General features: G+C 39.5%; 1 protein-coding gene and 1 long non-coding RNA gene across 3 annotated transcripts in view; one reads left to right on the top strand and one right to left on the bottom strand.

Annotated features, from left to right (window-relative positions):
* LOC147758912 (uncharacterized) overlaps window positions 1-4,143 on the bottom strand; it is a 37,526-nt gene extending 33,383 nt beyond the window's left edge. The window contains exons 1-2 of the long non-coding RNA XR_015318362.1: window positions 3,101-4,143; window positions 60-1,567 (exon numbers count right to left, since the gene is read on the bottom strand). This is a non-coding gene — a long non-coding RNA (uncharacterized LOC147758912). The remainder of the gene's footprint in view (window positions 1-59; window positions 1,568-3,100) is intronic.
* LOC111243446 (ras-related protein Rab-11A-like) lies at window positions 736-19,769 on the top strand. 2 transcript variants are annotated; one of them, XM_022789013.2, is made up of 5 exons: window positions 736-875; window positions 13,656-13,759; window positions 14,744-15,098; window positions 15,436-15,551; window positions 16,402-19,769. In XM_022789013.2, the coding sequence occupies exons 2-5, from the start codon at window positions 13,720-13,722 to the stop codon at window positions 16,557-16,559; spliced, it is 669 nt and encodes a 222-aa protein (XP_022644748.1). In that variant the 5' UTR covers window positions 736-875; window positions 13,656-13,719; the 3' UTR covers window positions 16,560-19,769. The 2 variants fall into 2 exon arrangements, with proteins under 2 accessions (XP_022644748.1, XP_022644749.1); XM_022789014.2 differs by lacking the exon at window positions 736-875 and adding an exon at window positions 1,401-1,538.
* Window positions 19,770-21,024: the final 1,255 nt, after the last annotated feature.

Here is a 21,024-nt window from a genome sequence, read left to right as displayed (position 1 = left end):
TAATCAAGTATATAATTCTAAAAAAAAAGATTAAACTCCTTCTCACAACAGAGACCTACCTTCGGAGCAATCCGACAAATCCGCCGTTTAACGCATTCGAATCACTGCAGGAAGCTGATGTTCTATTTTTTGAAGTCCATCGCCTAAAAGATGCCTCTCGCTCATGTTGAAATCTATTTCTGTAGCCTACCGAATTTAATGAGATTTATTGAATATAATATGACAAAACCGCATGACTCTAACCGTATGCAAAAGCTTCTCACGAAACTTTCCCATGAGCTGATAGATGGTGGCGCGAACCGAAATTTAGCAACTTCATTCCTTTATGAAATTGCATCATTTGGTTAGCGAGTGCCTTATTTCATTGTAATTGTTGTTGCAGGCCAACTAAATCCCATATGGATTAGTAGTATTTAGTCCATTAGATTTCTTTGACGGTTAATGCGCTAGTGGCGTTTGGCCCCATTTTCCGTTTGCGTCACCATCTCTCATACCGACTGCTTGTCTATTCTCTCTTGACACCAGCTGCCTTGTCAAACTCTAATGAGAATTCATTCTGCACTCTGATGGGTATGTCATCATCAATAGTTGTGTCGCACTATAAAGATTAAGAAGTCCCCATAAATCGGCCTCCGCCCGCTAATAGAAAGTTGTCAGTCGGCAATAGCAGTGGTATCATCCAACCCAAATCGTCCGCGGTGATTTCAAACGCGCCTGCCGTGTGGCCGAACACCCGCCTTCGTTCCATGTTTTAGCACGGTGGTGTAAACAGAGCCGTGTTTGTGACTCATGATTTTTAAAGTTTCCTGATTTTTCGTGGATTTTAGTGGTGTCTCCGTGCCCTGCGTTCGGCGGGACGAAGTCGACAATAACAGGTGAGTATGAGCCGAAGTCTATTTTCAGCGACGCTTGCAATTTTGACCCAAAAATTTGCCGAGTGCTTCATTTTTTCCGTGTGCGTTCTCTTCACCAATAGAAACTAACCAACTACTCGAGTAGATATACCTACTAACTGAAATAACCGCTGTTGGTGGCAAGCGGTCGTTACTTGTTGAAAAATAACAGAAGTAGAGCTTTATGCTCGAGACGCATTACACATGCAAGTTTTGTTTCGATGTGATGGATCAATAAGGTTCAGCCGGATCTGCTACTGTGATTAGTTCTGTGTGCTGTTTCGGCGATGTGTCAACATGTCTGTCGTATAAGGGCTGTGATGTGGTGCTATCAAATGCCGTTGGACTGGAAGAAATGTTCGTTTTTATTACGGGGCGCACGAAACCCCAGCCAGTCAGTGACTATTGAGTGGGGCGATGTCACGGCAATCCACCAAGTTTAAATGTACGGGTCAGGCGTGAGTCTAAAAAACTGTGTGTTTTTCCCTGCAGTGACTGGAACAGTATTGCCGTTCTCGTTTACGAATAACGCCTTTGACACTTCACTCTTGACGCCTCTTCTTCTCAGTCTATCTGTCTGTCTGCTCCCGAGTACCTCCGTGGTCTCTGTAGAGATATCGCCAGCGAACGACAAACACTGTAAACGTAAGCGCCGCAGGTATTGCAGGATGACTCTATAAACAAACAGCAAAGATACTGTCATATTGGTAATTCGATTGATGGAAAACCCTTCTACTGCTAAAGGCTATACCCTTAAAAGAGTTTACGGTTGTTTCCGTTGATGGTAACATTGCTTTTTTTGATAGGACGAGTCGGTCATGTTATAGTGCGCCTGTTCGCACATGCTGTTACCGTACCTAATAGAAAGATGGAACAGATTCCACATAAATGGGGAGTGAGGCCTGATAGAGCTCTATCGAGTGCGGCTAATCTATCGAGTTCGAGGTTGTTTATGACACCATTGAAGTCACGGAACAAGATTACATTGCAAAATAAGGTGTTTTTGTATCTGTGAGTCTGTGCGACGAAGCCCTTTAGTAAAAGTGGGTCAAAATAGTTACTAGCCTTTATAATTATGACCTGACGAAGGTGTATGTTCGTAATATAAAGATGAGAATCGAAATTTCCTAGACAAATAATTTTTGCGAAGTCCTCCATCCTCAATATTATCGATTGCAGTTTCTAAATTACCGCAATAAGGTCACATATACACTACCATGTTAATAATATGGCATTGTTACCTTGTCGAAAATCCTTCTGAAAAGTCTTATTATTTACCCTTTATAACATCCTATACTCCACTTTTTGTTAGGCAGCCTGTTCTATCAAGCGCAGTCATAAACAATACTCGGTAACAAATTGCAATAATTTGGTGGTCTGGGTGCAATAATTTGCAAGGTCTGGGTGATGCTAGATACTGAGGATTTTGGAATATGCTCAGCAATAATGGTGCAGCCTATCTCCTTTTGTGAACACAATGATAGCTATACGAAAAAAAGTTCTGTGTAATAATAACTGCGCTGTTTTACGAATATGCGCAGTTCGGGTAATTCACTGTTAGGAGTTGCTGCTTATCCATACAATAAGATTTAGCGCTAACGCTTATTAAACTGAAATGACATGTTACACGCCTGCAATCTGTTGAATGTATGTAAATCTCGGATGACGCACTTTAGCTTTATCCCTATAAAATCACAGCTATAGTTCACTGCTGTAGCCTTAGGCTACTTAAACAAGCTTGACCGTCCTCTGGAAATGAACCGAAATGCTATCTTCGGGTTCGAACACCTGCGTGTCCGCGTCTATATGCAGACCTTGCCGAATAGAAAGCTGGGTTAGTTTTACAACATTCATTGACCTGTTGTATTCAGCCGTTAGTGCTTACTGCTAACTTCACCACATCTACCACAATTGTGACAGGCTGCTTGACTGCCTTATATTATGGCTGCATAGTTTAAAGGAACCTTACCTCTAAAAGGACAGGCAAATATATGTACATAAAATTAGGAACAATTTCCATGGCTTAGGAGGACTGTAGTTGTTGACAATAATTCGGGTTCAAAGTGTTTTATTATTATGCAAACTCACAGATTCGCACTGAAATAAAAAGGCTTTGATTTAAAACTTAGAAATATTAGGCGTGTATGGCTGCAAAAAATGTCCCGTAACAGTCTACTGAATAGGTCGAAAGGTTTAATATGATTAACCTTATTCTCTGTTTAGCAAATTGGTAGCGTCCGCTATTACAAAGGTAATTTCTTCTTTGAAGCATAGCAGCGGACGTATTTTTAAATATCTTAGATGACATGGCAGAATGCTGTTTTATTGGCCTCATGTACGCCACTGATCGATTCTTTGTACGCTTGTGCGTGTACGCTCTTGGACCGCACCGTCACCGTTGCAGGAACTGCTCTGTTCGTCCATATACCGAGTAACATAAAAAGGCCCCATTAGAAGCCAGCTTAGACGAGACTATTCCTTTCCGACTGTTTGGTAACCTCGTCTTTGTTGGGTCGATCACGTAGAGCACCGGCGCAGTAGACACAAAGTTTGACACCCACTACCGGCATCAGCGGCGATGGCAGTAGCGGCAGCAGCAACAATAGTATTAACATTAGAATGGTTAGAGTGCCAGCAATCACACGGCACAAAACAGGCCGCTGCTGTAGCATTCTATGGCACCGAACGACTTGGTTTGGCTTTTCTTTGCCCCGTTCACTCGCCGGCAACAAAATACACCGAAGCGCCACCAGTGCAGTGAAAACGAAACACTGCACCGAACTAACGAAATAAGCGACCAGCTGCAATGGAAACATAACGGAGTCGCCGCGGTTTGGAGCGCCGTCTTTCGCAGCCAACGGATAGATACGCGAACGTTGGTCAACCACAGGTTGCTGTTATGCTGATACCATGACGATGTGGCTCGATTGTGTGGTCCCGTACTGGAATCTGTCGGATTATCTTCACCATGATTATTGTGCACGCGAAGCGAAGACAGCCAGGGGACGCCGTTGCGCTGTGACGCAGGGCTACTACTTAATAGCTCCAACTAGTCAAAGTAAAATAGACGTCTCTTGTCGTTGTTGACATTTAGAGGCAACCAGATGACGCCATATTTAGAGACGTTCCCCGTATTGGATGGTTATTTGTAGGTTAATGCGTATCATTCGCTGGTCATATGGAACTCAAACATAATTTTATAATTGGGGCAATTACAGACAATTGGTGATATCGCTAGATAATTATGTTAGAAGAACTTCGTAGTTAGGGCACCCGGGTTGCTTTGGGGTTTTCCGGAGTTCCGAAAAGGATATACTGTACCATAAAAACTAAGAGAAATAAATTTAAAAATGCCACGTCCAATTCACTTCAGGCGATTTTGGAACGCTGTCAAAGGCTAGGCACTCGGAGCTGCAGTGCGTACGTACAATTTCACATGTTCAACATGCGGTTGGATATACGTACGATAATTGTTTTTAGATTGATTGTTATTTTCACGAAGATCCATTATATCCTTCATAATTAATGCTGGTAATTTTAGTTAAAATAATTCATGGTTGGCCCGAGCGGACCGCTCTGAGTTATTAGTGCGGCAACAAGGAGGGCCTACTCCTTTTTAACGAAACAAATAATTTTTTTCATTTCAAAAATAAATTTTTACTATAGCGTCAAATAAATTATTCGCTTTCCAGGATTTTTCTAAATTATATCGATCATTGAATTGATAGAAATGATCCCTGCTGCCATTTCGCACGCGTAAATAGACAGTATTTGCTTGAAAATATTCAGTGGCTGTAATATATAGTAACGTGGTAATAGAAATCGAATAGATGAGAAACTCTCGGTCATTGCCCAAGTTGAATTGGAGAAATCAATGAAAGTTTAGCAGTTGGTAGACACGAGATTCATATACACATTAATTTCGCTCAAGAAGTCCTCGTTTCACTGTCTACCAAGCTTTTTTTACTGGCCAATTTTCGATCTATAACTTGGATTTGTTACTTTTGTTATCAACGATGAAACGAGTTCATCGAGCCGATTTCTGCTTATGTTAGAGTTTTGGCCTCAGACGGTTCCGTCACTTCGATACAAAGGTTATTGTGTCAGCATGTTTAGCCAATAGACATTTTCAAAGAACTCAAACCGATTGTACGAGCTCAGAGGGATGCGTAGTTTAGCATAGTAGTTCACAATGATGAGTACATGGGAACCGTAGAACTTATCGTTGTCTTGCAACAGCTTCTCTAAATGAGATGTAGCAACAAAGAATAAATAGAACGATAATTGTAATATCAACGCTGAAAAGGTAACCTGTGCTTGAATAATGTATTAGCTAATATATGAATCTATTCTTGTTAAAACTACGAATTTAACGGTGTAATTACAGATACTTGTTGGGGATCGCGAAACCGCACAAAGATCAAAGACATATCACTAAAACAAATATTCACTAAGTAAATATGTAAAACAAAGCTTCCTACTAAGGATTGCCGTCGACAGTGTGTCACTTCTCATTGCTAGTCGCTTACAATAACCAACCCACAAGCTGAAAGGTCATTATTACTGACATAGCTATTACTATACAATAAACAAAAAATCGTTCGTGTTTATGTCTCCTCTTCGGCTCTTCGCCGTTCGGTTACGATCTGTGGATGCTCTAATCGGCATTGCCGTCGACATTGGTTCGATAGAATCAGAACTTACTTTATTGTCACCGATGTTTTACTAGATGTCAGTTCTCCTTGAGCCAAATGATTTGTTGCTAGCAAGCGATTACTTTTTGTTTTGTTCATTCGATAGACTTATTACGTTTACATTCTGCAGTGGTTACAGTCGTATCCCACTTAGCAGAGAGAAATTCCGACGTTTTCAAAGAATTGAGTGACTTTCTCTTAAATATTCAAGGTCGTTTGTATTTCATAGGCTATTCTTAATTTGATTAAATCATCAAGTTTAGTTAACTAATTAAATTGAACTAATAATTTCGACTGAAAACTTTTTTCCGTTACCAACCAAACTAGTGTCTATAAATGCACAAGTTCTGAATATCGCAAATTCGAACTTCATAGAAAAAAAACATGTGACAGTGTCGTATTCGCTTTATCCTTCTTCTTCTTAGAAATTTATGTACTTTCTTACTTAAAAGAGAATATTTAAACTGAGGCTTGATAAACGCTAACCAGCATTATAAATAAGTCAAAAATAAGTTAGTTTTGATTTAAAAAAGAAGATTCAACCCTTTGCATAGAACAAAATATTCGTCCATAAATAAAACCATAATATTTTTTCCGTAAAAAACACTTCAGTTTTCTCCACTCCTTCTTTTCCTTTTCCCTAATCTTTTTTCTGCTGAAAAATGCAATACAGTCCATGGCCATTGAAGCCTGTATTGTCGTAGAAGTATTCTGGACCGCTGGATTGGATATCCTTTACACGTCTATCCAACGTGTTTGGACTAGTCCGGAATTTTAGCCGATGTTATCCAAGACAGTACAACCTGCAGGCCATGTAATACTTGATGAACATTGTTTACCATCGCCTTTCCCATTTAGCTTGAAAAGTTATTGTATTGTTGCACTTTGATTGGATCTCCTGAGCGTCCCGTAATTTTTTTAACTCTTAGATGATCCACCCACTATGACTGGCAGCTCTCATTCAGTAGTACACATACATTCACTAAGAGGGTACTGCCAAGTAGCGGTCCTATCGGCGTAATTGACTGTTACGCGGTTAGGCGCAGACTATTTATCGTTGTGCACCCCAAACGGCTGACTCTGACGTATGGTAGAATCTACACATGAGGTCCGATTTCGTGTGGTGCTTACTAACCGACCTTATCAATCGATTTTTTACCGCTGTCTTATTTTTACACACCAAAGGATTTGAAAAGAGTTTATATAGTGTTAATACGTGGTTGCTAAATATTGATGTGGGTTAACTAGATTAACCAGTTGACAGTTTATGAGATCTAAAACACCTCCAATAGTTGTTATATGCCATTTCCTCTTTTTTTTTCTATTTTCCTATTTTACGCTGTACTAGAGCCTCAAAGAGGGGTGCGCAAAAATCAAAGAGTCCACATTATTATTATTATTATTATTAAAACACTAGTCTATTCACGCTCAGGTTCTAGATTATGTTAAGAGTATCTAAGCTATGTCTACTTTCATTTATCATCAGCATAATCAAAATTATTTGCTCATTTGAGACCACTAGATTGCTTGCGTTGTTGAGAGCTAGTGGCTAGAGTTGACGAGGTGCGTCTTTGCTGTCTGCTAGTAATGCGATGTTGAGGTGTGTACAGGTGGTATAATCGAATCGTACGTAATGCGTAACGGATTATCATAATAACGATTATCCATTTGCACCTCTCTCCTGCCCAGATCGCTTTTATGGGTCGTTTGTCGCTCTACATAGCCAAACTATGGGTACTCTCTCGGTGTTATTACTAATAACAGTCGTTACTACTCCTTAGGAGGCTTAATCTGGCTGACACCCAGACAAATATATTTAGAGCATTGATTCTGCTACGGACGCCATTTTACCTGTTATGCTATCGGCCAACGAAATTCATGACTGTGCGGCCTTTCCCTAAATGCACGGCAAGGGAGCATACAATTGACAATCCTGAGAAATACGTCACTTATCGAAATCTCTGATTTCCAATGAAGACCGGTTTTACATTTACAAACTAAATTGATTTATCCGATTGGTCTGCCATTCATTATTCATGTGTTAGAGAATAGTTCATCTATTCTTCTCTATTCTCTTTCTTGTGGCTTTTCGTTGATTCTGCTATTAAAGAAATCGATTTTAGAGAATTTCACCTAGTTATGGGAAGTTTAAATGCTGCCAACGAATTTCAAGCGAATAGGTTTCTTTATTAAATCACACCCCCATGACGCACTATAAAAATTATCGTTAGATACTTCAAATTATATAGAAAAAGTTAACTTAACATATTAAGATGTACCCAAGTAAAAAGATGTGCCAGTTTCGATTGGCTTTGATTCTTGCACTTGCCAGAGATGTCTATCGTCGCAGTCAATCGTTTGTTGCCATATGTGCCGGCCTGTGAATGCCAGTTCCAGATATATATTCTGCATAACTGTAGTTATATACCTTTACGTACGGTGTAATAAATCGCATGATGATACGTAAATTGATAGTACTCGTTTAGCAGTAGTACTCTGCGTAACCCGCTGATTTCTAAAAATGAGATAACCACAATGTAAGGTGATTCAGTACTGGTTAGTAACGCGAGTGTTTATGGTAATAAGCGGAGACATATATACACACTATTTAAAATATTTGTCCTATAACTGTTACTTCTACAGTTTATCTCTACACCGTCTGACCATCCTCTGTCACGATTCGATTTTCGTAAGCATTGGACGTTTCGTATTGTTTGCCCATGAATATTTCAACGGTCAATGTACTGACCGTGTCATAGCAATGGCGTCGTTATTTTGATTATAAGAGAATAAAGTTCACGATCTATATATATATATACTCTTATCTAAGGGAGCTGTCATTCACCGCCTATTTTCGCGTGCACATCGTTGAGTGCCGGCAGCGGTTTTCGAGACCGTGAAATCATGCAATCCTGTTCTATAACTATTGCCTAAATGCTTGTCCCCAGGCGTCTTGCTGAGAAGTAGCGAACATCCTGCGTCAGCCTTACCTGCCTGGATATTGTTGATGCATCTATGTTACTAGCTCAAGGCCTTTCGTAAATTTCTTGCATAGCATATAAAAAGAACACATGGAACGATATTCCGCGCTTTTCTTTTGGCAAAATCTTGAAATAAAGGAGACGGTTGCAATGAAGCGTTTGCATACGAGCGATTTTTAGGAAAAACGGAGCTCGATGTAATACTGGAGGACCCAATTCTTCCCAAATTGTCTCGTATACCGCCTGGTATTATTTTATGTTTGGACCTACGTTAGAAAAAAACCACTGTGTGCGTTCGTATCATTTTTGTCTCGATTTAGATATCGTGGTCCTACCCGTTGCCTAGCAAAGGGCCAATACACTAGCGGCTTTTAATAGAAATCTTGATGGACCTCGAGGTTGTGCCTGATGACGTCGCGTCGAGTGGTGGTATTAGGTTATTGAAGATGATCTTAGTGGTAGTGATTTTCTCCGCAAAACTGGCACGCGTCTGGCATAGACGATCGTTTGCGTGTAGGTGATTAATGCGATTCGGTTTACATCCGTTGCGCTGTTGGTTTATAAATAAAATCTCTATGCATGTATATGTATGTGATTTGACTAGCCCACTAAATGCGATATGTTTTTGTCTAATATGAATCGTCTAACATACTGGTGAAGCTGTTTAAGTGCAGAGTCGGCTCTATCGTCTAGGGACTTAAGCGAAAGTTGCTTTCTAAAGTTAGTTGTCCTTCCTCGCTTCACTTCAACGGCACCAACACCTAGTTTAATCAATTTTTGACAAACTCGTACAGTCGATCCTCGTTACCGGTTTCATGTCTTTTACAAGTCATCGCTATTATTTTCATACTATTGAGGACAGATTGTATCCGAGATTTTAGCGTATCGGAAATCTTAGCGTAAATTTTAGCGTATCTTAAGCCGTCCTGGGCCAAATATAAGCCTTGATCCATTTATTAGTGATAAGAGCTTTTGCAATGTTAATCTACGACACCACCAGCGTTGCATGGTAATGATGCATTTTGCCACTCAATTACCTCGCTCGCTTACTCAAATTCAGTATGCATATCCGCGTTGTGAATTCTTCATTTTGTTTTTTAAGTAAAACAATTACATTTTTTACCACTGTAATTTATCGCTTTGAGTAAAATATAAGTTACTGTTATGAACCCTGAAAATGACTCACATTCGACAAGTACTCTATGGCTTTTCTCGTGATTCACAGTGTTTAAAGTAACTCGAAATAAACATTTTTTCCAACGTGTGTCATTAGTAAAGGTTATAATTTTATAAAATCAATCTAGTGGAACAGCGAGGCTCATAGTTAATTTTATAGCTAACTTAATTTTTTTTATTTTGCTTCAGCGCTTAAATTTTAGCGCTAATAGTGGCGGGCTGCTAAACTCAATCTAGAAAGATAGCTGGTTGACGAAACGTATATGATATCTTTTTTTCTAGCATGCCTGGTTTGATGCTCTGTACATATTTACTTACATATTGTTCAGGAACATTTTGGTACGCCTATCGAAATACGTTATTGTGTGCAGATTTATTTTTGTTGTCAAAGTTGTCACCCGTTATATATGCTTTCAAGCATGTTTTTTGCTTTAAGCTATTCCTTCCAAAGTAACGTCCGTTTCTCATCGGTACTGTTTCTCGTCGGTACCGTTTCTATCAAAAGCAGGTATTCTTCTCTGTGATTTCTCCGTCTTGTGTAGAGTAGAGAAAAATAAAAAAAAGAAAAAAAAAAAACTTTTGCGCAATTAGAACATCAAGGCTTTAAGAGCTTTTTCTTTCATCTTTTCCCTACTGAGCCGCTACGTGCCGTTTAGCTGGTATAAAATTTGAAGGCGTTGTGTATGCAGCTCTAGACTGTACTGTGTATTAAGTTTTTCCGTAGAATGCAATGAGTATTTCTGATTATGGAATAGCGATTATTGAAGACGATGTGACTGCCATTCTATGCAGCTACATCGTTTTGGGCAGCTTTCCATTTCTTATTATCGTCAGCTAGGAAAGGGTTATTCATGTGCGAGGTCTGGCAAATTAAACGCGTAGAAATCTTACAGAGCCTAGTTGCCCTCACGTGTTCGATTGCTGGCTGTACAGCATTATGTTCTGCTACCCACAAGAGCAATTGTTTTTTCTTAAATTGTTAAGGATTACTAATTGAGAAATTACAGGTTGCAGCTGTTGTGCTTGCTATGATTGCGACCAGTCGAATTAATGCAGAAGCAGCGACACTGAATGCGAAAATAAATTATACCATTGAAATGAGGTGTACATGTATTAATGCTTTCATACATCTACTGTTTAATGTTGATCTGTAAGTTTCTTTTTGACCTCGAAAGACCGTTGTCGTATTTAACGATAAATTATATTCGTTAATAATAATAGTCTGCAGCTTAGTTTGGTTCTACGTTTTGCGCAAAAACGCGAAAGCATACTACGATACGAGTGCTCATACTCAATCCAATCAGAAGCGTAGGTGGTTCAAATGTCTACGATAGATATATTTTATATTTTAGATAACTCGAATCCCAAGTATAATTTCTATATTTTATTTTAGGAGCATTTTAGCAGTTGTATCTACTTGCGAATTGAAACCGAGAACTTGAACTTGTTTGATGACGTTAGTATTCAATGTATACATGGAATAATTAACTATAGTGGATTGGTCACACCGAATTTAGTTTAACTAGCTCGTTAGGTTTTATATACATTCGAATGACCAGTTCTTATTGCTATATAGGAAAAGCACAAAGCTGGAACTACGTTTTTGTGAAATTCGTGATAATTTTGAGGATAAAACGTTATTACTGTTTCCCACTTTATGTATACCGAACAGAGAATGCCATTTCCTTATATATGGTGGAATTCCACATCGCGTGCTATGAGCAACACACGAAGATCTTGTTAACGTATTGACAGTAAAGACGAACGTGGTTTAGAGATGATGGCTAAAAGCTGAAGGCCAGGACCTTCTCATTGAGATCCATTGGGTGAAGTCAGTGGGGACTTCTTGTCATGGCGTAACGATTGCTCGCCCGCACAGTTACCGTTTACCTACCGTTACGACCACTATCTCCACCATCATCAGTGTGGGCGCACGAGGATCATCAACATTTTCTTCTTTGCGGCTTTGAGTCATAAAATTAACTCTCGGAACTTGCGCAGGAGCAGATTGAAGCAACTCGATGGTTATTGATTATAGCTTTGATTTGTGTGTGCCCTTAGGGACTGATAGATAAATAATCAACGCATCGAGAGTAGCACCACACATATATTAGCGAGTGTGCTGCCTCAAACTGATTTTATATTAAGAAGTGGATGTCAGATAGACCGTGGGGATCGCTTTAGCAGTTATCGAGGACTTGCCTTTTTCTTATTAGACGCTCTTGGCTCCGACTGTTTACTACGTTAAATGGAATAAAACACTGTAATTAAATTAGCACAGTGAAGCTCCTATGTAAGTTGATTAATAAACACCAATACATAACATACGGAAAGAGATCTGAAAGGGTACCCCCCTATGGGTATACACGCCCTTGGGCCTCGATCAACAGACCATCAAGGAATGCACTAGCGAACTTCTTAAATAAAGGAATCTCATGGAAATGGATCTACAAATTTTTTTAGCGCGATAAGGTCTAGTTCAGTCGTTTTTACTCGGGTGCATCGCGCTAAATTAGCTTAGTGCTTATGTGGTTAAGAACTTTACGAAGTACAAATTTGGTGTCAATGCTTATGATCGACGCCTAGCAGTAAGACACCCTGACTTTCTGCTATAGCGGAAGTCCCACTTAAACGGAGCTTATTCTCGCCTATCTGTTGCATTCAGCTTCGGAGCTTTCTTCAGTTTAACCCCCTGCCAACCTCCTTCGTAGCCTGTTCGAATCGTCAGGGTGGTTCTCCTGTTTCCCACGCTTTCTACGCCTTATCCATCTGGCCTTAATGGTGCCGGCTGGGCCTTATAGCCGTCGTTTTCAAGCCAAGCTCCGAGGCCCTCTTGGGCTAGTTCCGCTACCCGGCAACGGCTTATTCTGGTGACTAGGCGATTCGGCCCCACACACTCTTCGAAGACGGTCTTTAGAGGGCCAGTACTTTGCAGGCACATTCCTGCATGACTATGCAAGCGTCATGCAATTACGCCTGAAATAGTTGAAAAAAGTTGTGATGTTATAGAACACCCACAAGAATTAAGATGAATTACGAGATATATCTGATACCTGTAAATTCTCTAGAGGTCGCAGTAACTATATTTTTGATTGGAATCTTCAAATAGATTTTTCGTTCCTGGATATTATCACATAAAGAAATTATTTTTTAGAGAGATTTGTAACGTATTTACAGCAACAAAAAAACGTAGACTAGAAACTAGCCAGGATAATTCTATTCTCCGACCTAACACATTGTCCATAGTGCCCAGCTTTAGCAACCTTGTTCAAGTGATTTATACAAAACATTTCTATTAGGTATAAAGGCTTACACTCACATTGTAACCTGTGTTGAAGCTATCTATGGATTGGAGGCAAAATGCCATCATATTCTGACGAATCTAAATTGGCTTAATGGTTTGAGTGTTAGCTCTTTACTGGAAACTCAAATCTTAGCATGAGTAATACATTAATGTAAGTCGAGGATAATATCTGTGTCGAAATGTCTTGATCGGTAATTTTCAACTACAGTGTCCTACATCAAGGTGTCTTGTGTAGTTTTATTTGTTATGTATATTTTTGATTTTAGCTGGGCGAACTTGCAAAACAACCTGAAAAGAGTAGGGCATTAGATATATGCAGATAGACTGAGCGTCCAGCGTCGAGCTAATTTCCCTGCAAAGCCCAAATTATTTCCAACCTCGATTACTACTGTATATAAGTTAAAGCTTTGACTTAAAAGCTTTTAATAATTACACATCCTTTACTATTTTATCTCAAGTATATTGGTTCAATGTAAGTTTAGGAAATTTCATAAGTTTTAGTTAAGTTCCAATAAGAATGCGCCGATAGTTAAGCAGCTTTAGTATCGAGCGCAAAGATAAGCAGTAATTGAGAGTTAACTTTATTGTGCTTGTTTATAAATTACAGGTAGTCGACGTTATATCAGGTCATACACAAACGACTACACAGAAGTAAATTCACGAGTGATAATATGGCACGAACGGAAGACGAGTACGATTACCTCTTTAAGGGTAAGTGGATTAACAGCAGTAACTGAGTCGGATTCCAAAATCTTAACTGGTCCAAAATCTGTTTTTTGATATTTCTACGCGGTGGTTTTGTTTAGCGGACAAGGAATCTTGTTGTCTTCTGAATTTGCGACGTTAGTAGATGCTGATACATCGCTACAAAAACAAAATATCCATAAGCCTTACGGATATAACAAAAGAATGCAAAAATTATGATGTCTTCTCGTTTCATATCATAGCGCATAAGATGGCTTGCGTAGGGGGGCTGGTAGGACCGGATTGTGTTTCGTTTTAAGCCTTTCACAATGTGGACTTCGGTTTGATGGATTAGTCTGATCTGATATGACATGTATCGCTTATAAAAGTCGTCTGCTGTCCAGAATAAATAAATGCCTGAATTAACAGGTCGTAATTTGATTTAATTGGGAGTGTAAGGGGACAAGTTATACGACAGGTTTGCCAGCATTAGGGCTTGAAGGCCACGATGACCCAAGTTCTAACCCCACCTCAGGGCACATATATATCTGACACAACCTCTGGGTCTGTCGTTTAAACTATTAAAGTTAGCAATTGTTTAGAAAACCTATTTGCTACCTACGTTAATGTATAATGAATCCACGTTTATCAAAGGTGCCTTCAAACTTTTTTATAATGTACAAGTGGAACGAAGCTGTTAGGGTCTTTTTATCGATTTGGCCTAATCTCAAGGTAGCGTCGTGAAGCTACAGATCTGAATAGATGACATTTTCTTTTAAAATTAAAAATGCCCTCTGATTTTAGAGCTGATATCTTGCTCTTCCCGGTCCTGTTTCATTGTCCCTGATTTTCAGTACCCTTCAATGATATGACTTCGTTGACGCCAATGGCCGCACCGCTTACCGTTTTTAGGCTACTGACATTTTGATGTGGGACTTCCATATAAAGTGTTGTAGATGATATAATCCTTCAGTGTGTTTTGCTGTCGTTATTTTCTGTTCAATTTTGCAGTTGTCCTTATTGGTGATTCGGGCGTTGGCAAAAGTAACTTGCTATCGCGTTTCACACGTAATGAGTTCAATCTGGAATCGAAGTCGACCATTGGCGTCGAATTTGCAACGCGGTCAATTCAGGTAGAAGGAAAAACCGTCAAGGCACAGATTTGGGATACTGCAGGTCAAGAACGGTATCGGGCTATCACATCAGCTTACTATCGCGGAGCAGTTGGAGCACTACTTGTTTACGATATTGCGAAGCATACCACGTACGAAAATGTCGAACGATGGCTCAAAGAACTCCGCGACCATGCAGACCATCACATCGTTATCATGCTTGTTGGCAATAAGAATGACCTCAGGCACCTCAGGTGTGTACATTGCGTTTTATAATACATTGATTGGCCGGATACGATTTACTATGCTCATTTGAGTTACACTATGCCGTATCGGAATGTCTTACTGTTTTCCGTTTGTTGACAGCCAAGCAGAACGGTATGAAAATGAAGTCTTTGTAAAGAAACTCGTCAAAAGGCTTTTTCAATATGTCGGAGAAACCTTTTCAGACAGAAAAGAAACATATTAACTAGTCAAATCTGTATCGACGTTAGTTATTGCTTACGCGGCGGCAGGTTTTAACAGTGGTAATATTTTCTACCTTGCCAACTTATTTCGAAATGTTTGTTTTGGTTGCACGTAAAACAATAGGGCTGTACCGACGGACGAAGCGAAGGCATTCGCAGAGCGAAACAACCTTTCGTTTATTGAGACGTCTGCTCTCGACAGCACTAACGTAGAAACTGCCTTCCAGCAAATTCTAACTGGTACGTACTTGTCGAGTTAGTTTATACTTCTGATATATTACAATTCGCTGTCTGGTCCATAATAGTATTTATACATTTGAGAAGCTTCCGTATATATTACGGCTATGAATTTTCCAAATATAGTATTTTTTTCGCGGGGTCAATGAAATATTTGTTTTAAAAATTGAAGAATCATGTGTATAAGTACATTTTTTTCTAGAACAAAGGACACGCTTTTGTTTGGTTTTCGTTTTTCGGTGATACAAAGGATACGTCAGATTTATGAGCTTTTTATCCATAACGAAAAAATCCAATGATTGAGCACTTCTACAGCAGCTTAATCAAACTTCGCGCGATGTTTTATTGAGACTTCTGGTTGCTGAAGCTTTTCCAGAATTCTGCAAAGTAGATAGAAACCAGAGATGTAAATCAAAAGAATAGCAGCGTTATCGTGAAACCATAAAAAAGCCAGTACATTCATTGCCCTTTTAGGCAATGCAATAATCCTTTAGTATTTAAATATAGACTACTTCAGTTTGGATCCTTATTATCATAGCTTGGTACTTTACAGTTCTACAGGGCAGCAGCGATTCTTTGTGCCGACGATTCAGTCATCAATAGTCGAAGCGTCACAGAGAACATGTACAAACGTTTTAAACTAAACGTTTTTACCTGAAGTTGTTTAGAACTCGAGATATTGCGGGTGTCACTGCTTCTCACCATTTGTTTTCAATGGAAACGGCCTGAAGTACAATAGAGGCAGACACAATATATCACGTTCTTTGGGTAAAATGTTTTTCTCTATGTTGAATCTATGAGGATTTTTTTGTTTTGTCTCTTCTGTCTTTCTGGTGTACGGTGGGCGCTACAGATATCTACCACATCGTGTCCCGAAAGCAGATGGCTAACGACAGCGACACGGACGCAGCGTCGCAGTTGAAAAGCGAAAATGACAAGATCACCATCCCGTCGAATGGCGACCGCCGTGAACCGGGCACTTCAAACAGCAGGAAATGTTGTAACCAGTAGTGGTAGTTGGGGTAACGTAAGGAACACAATGAAAATGCATTGCCTGCTCTTCTAGCTGGTTGTAGCCCTATTCATGGGTGGAAATAATAATAAAATATAATAATATGTTTAAGTATAGACAGACAAACAGGCAGACGGACAGCTAGGCAGAGGCGAAGGCGAGCGAGCTGGCGAGACGAAAGCGTCCGCGAAGGGGAATAGAGACAAACGATAGAGAAGCGATACACATCGAACACCGACAACCGTATTTACTCAGCACATAGAAACAACAGCCAACGGTATGAATAACAACAACAGTAATATCGGCGATAAATATAATAACAACAGCACGCAGAAACGAACTACTGGAACAAAACTACAATTCTATTGCAACCTTTGCTACCATCAATAAGGAATAGTACGACAAGTAGCAACAGTACACACAGCAGCGGAAGCAGGTGGAAAGCAACAACTTATGGTCGGTGATTTCTATAGCGTTTGTTCTCTTGAAGGTCGCTCGCGGAACAGCTTGATGGCAGAAAAAGCAGCGGACGATGACTTTAGACTTCATTTGAATCTGAGGTATTAAGGAAATATCAAATAGCAGGAGCCGTATTTGATTGTAGACGTATTTAAAGACGGACGGAGAGAGCAATGCTTCGTTCACTGCTACTGATGCTACAAGATAGCTTTTAGGATGCAGTGGTAAAGCTACAGTAAAGCGGCGTGCGGGCACTGAAAAAAACGGAAGGTTAAATAAATTGCGCAACAGAAAACTGGGACACAAGGGGCGAAACGATCCATATGTGGTGATATTGTCCGCGCTCAAATATATCCATATTTGAGCAGAATGTCACTGGTGGGGATATAAGGGGTATGAGATAACACAAACGAAGTAAAATACGCCAAGAAAAAGAAGATGGTCAAGTGTGATGAGCAAAAACATCACCATAATAATGCTGGCGATAAAGAAAAAGGTAGTATAATTCTTTTTCTACAACCATCATTCGCCGCTGAGTTTAATTTATATTGCAAATAAACAGCCGGAACGCGGTCGACGACCGCATGTTTTCAAAGTTTTATATGTACGACGATCCATCAAGATACGACAACAGCAAAACTAATAATAACAATAATAATATGGAAGTTAATAGAATGAATGGAAGGAAGGGATGGAAAACCAACAGACTGCAAAATCTGTCTCTGTTAATAAGGCATTGACAAACAGATAGACTTCACTCATCCGACCAGCTTAGTAGCGTTGGCAGCTCCCTAGGCATGCCATGAATACGTCGGCTGTAAATATCGACCGCGGCCTCAACTCCCCGAAGAATGCCATCTCGGTCACGCCCTCTTTGACTGGAACAGTGAAGGAAAAAAGAAACAATGGTAGGAACAAGCGCTCAGCTTTAGCTACAATAAAGTGTATAAGGCTAGCTTCTTGGGTAAAAAGTTTACAAGAAAAAGTTAAGCACTTTTCAAGGCGAATTCTACTTACTAATAAACAAATGAATGTATTAAATATTACCGTACCCATAATCATCGCCCACTACAAAAGATGCAAAGGGAAATTAAAGGAGACGAACCGATGAGAAGCTGCTAAAAGGATCAGTGTGAAGACCACAACAGAAGGACTTAAGTTGATTTAGGGCGATGTTCGAGGAAGAGAGTCGAAGCCGGTTTGCGCCCTCTGGCGGCTGCTCATTCATGCAACGTACCTTAGCCTATACAAAAACAACCGCGTTAGGGCGCGCGGAGTTGGATGAGAAGGGCATGGCAAGGGGGAGGCAGACACTTGTTCAGTTAGGGAACATCTTTGGAGTTGTTCTTTAGATCTATTATAGAGTCTGAATGGCCAGTACGTGCATCGCGATGTTATCAGTTTGGCATACTGACGAAACCAGCTATCATCATATGATTTAGCGGAGTTAAGGGCTGTTTTCGAATCTGTATTTGATTACCATCTATTCATCAATTTCTGCTCTTATGGAACAGTAGTCACGTATTATGCGGGCGTACGTATTGTTGTTGTCAACGTTTTCATTATTATTAATGATGCATCCAAGTATATCTCTCTCTAGATATACTGCTACATCTTGTTTATCGTTAGTTTCCGCCATGTTTTCATTACGAGCCGCCATTGGATCCCACTCACATGCATATATTATAGAAAGTGATCCTCCTATTATAATCACCAAGGGATAATTATTAGGAAACTATTTTTTATTACTGTCACTTTGATGATAGCTATTTCTTTTCGAACAACAATATTATAGCTCTGTTGTTCCTTGTTTAATGTAAGACTGATTAGTTATTTTATTCGTGTAATCACTAAAAACAGAAACAAACACAGCCCTATCGTTATGTTTAGTGTATCGTTATGATGGACTTTTCCTTGCGCCCATTTATTTTTTTGAAAATATTATTGCTTGTTTTCGTAACTGCGGCCAAACCGTTGGGCTTTCTAGCGGATGAGCGGTAGGGTGGTCATGACGTACGCACTTTCGTTTTGGTCTCTACCATCATTGTCAATTCGCAGCCCACAGCACCTCTCTGATATTTCGTGCTATTATGTACGCCAGTTTTTCTATTTTTTTCATGAAGCAATATCTCTTCGAATCTGTTCCGATTAGGATGTGGCATTGTCATCACTCGGTTATTTTTTCTTCGCAACAATGAGATAGATTCCACAGGTGTTGATATCATGTGGTTCGCTGCTCTATGCTCCGATTTATCACGTATATTATATAAAAACGTGACAGTGGTGCCACGAAGACGGAAAAATAGCAAGAGACAACATATATGAGTAAACCTATAGAGAAGATTTTAAGAGTTTATAAGATAATAATAAGAAAAAAGTGATAATTTTCATTCTATTTTATGATGATTATAGTGAAGCTGAAGCTGACAATAATAATAATAATAATAAAGACGACAAGAATAATATTATTATTAATAACAATAATAAGCATGTAAGGAGATGAACGAGATGATGAAAAGGGAATGGAGATGATGATGATTACCATAAATCGTGAAGATGTACGAGCGATGAGAGGAACGATTTGGTGGGTAGTGAGTGTTTCAGCAAACAATGTTTTATGGCGGCAGTTGCCTCCGGGTGATGGTTTATGCCGCAGATAGTGTATACGTGAAGAACCGAAGGAGAAAAAAGAATCTAACAAGACAGTGATGGATAAGAATAAAGTTGCCCTGATGTTACTAGCAAAAAAATTATATCGAGTATTCATTGTTGTGGTAACTTCCAATGACAACACTTACCGTTCATAAGATCATGGCCGAGTTCGTTGCTGAGTATACGATTCAGCATTTTACCCTTTTTATTTTACAGGACACGACGAGAAATCAACATAAGGGATTTTTTGTAGAATCCGTGATAAGGGTTTATTAGATGGGCGAAAAAATTCTAAGTGTAAATTATGCGACTGATGAACAGATTGCGAAAATCTGTAGTTCGCAATGGATACATGAATTCCAGCAATACACAATTGATAGCCATATAGCTCACGGAGGAATTTTATTCTGCTTGACACTCTCTCTGCCGGTCAATATATTTTTAAAAACTATCGCCGCGTTACTTGCTTTGGGCTTATGTGGAGTCTACTTGAATAAACAAGGAACGATCCAGGAGCACATAGACAATTCTCGTGCAACGGTCGCGACAGGGCTCAACTTGTCACTGAAAATGTTGGTACTCGGTTGTTGTTATGTCAGCGGCTTGACAAGTCATTCGATTGCCATTGTATTCCCCACATAAGCTGGAAACACTCAGCATGTAGCAAAACCAACCCAGTCCGTTCGCCTATTGTGTGGACAAACCGTAAAGGACTTTGGCACACCCTGTCTCTGTCATATTCACTCTCATCTACGATGTTTGTTTTGTGTCAATTAAAACATTTAATAATACCTATACGCCTAAAGTTAGTCGCGTAGTATTACAATGTGGCACAACTCCAAAGGGGTATACTCGATTTGTCTACCGAAAATATTAATAACTTTGTTTGTTTACCTCCTGTATAATAATGAGCAGCTGAAATGGCATTAAGCAATCGCTATTTCAATTTCTCGCCCTCGTAATATTGAACTGAATCCCGATTCTATAAATTCTCAAATTCAACATTCAAATACTTACAACTTCCCTTTTTGGATACCAATTGAATAATTAGCGAAGAAGACGCTAACGGGCAATCCAAAAGAAGTCAAGAGTAACCAAAGATCCTATGAATTGCGTGATGGCATTGGCCCCATTCCGTGATCATTTCACAATCCAACTTTCAATCATCAAAAGGTGAATGTTGTTGAATATCTTGGACGTAATAACGTCTGTATTTACCAAGCTGTGGTACGTCTGTAGGTCAATTATAACTACAATGAAAATAACCAAAGCTTATCATAATAAGCTTACCATTTCTCGATGCGTACGCATACAACATTCTCTGGATGTTGCATAAATGCTTTACGTACGTTC

Source organism: Varroa destructor, unplaced genomic scaffold (assembly GCF_002443255.2).
Source record: "Varroa destructor unplaced genomic scaffold, Vdes_3.0 BEIS01000001.1, whole genome shotgun sequence".
Taxonomy (NCBI): domain Eukaryota; kingdom Metazoa; phylum Arthropoda; class Arachnida; order Mesostigmata; family Varroidae; genus Varroa; species Varroa destructor.
Note: the sequence above shows the minus strand (reverse complement) of the source record. Positions and strands in the feature narration are given on the sequence as shown.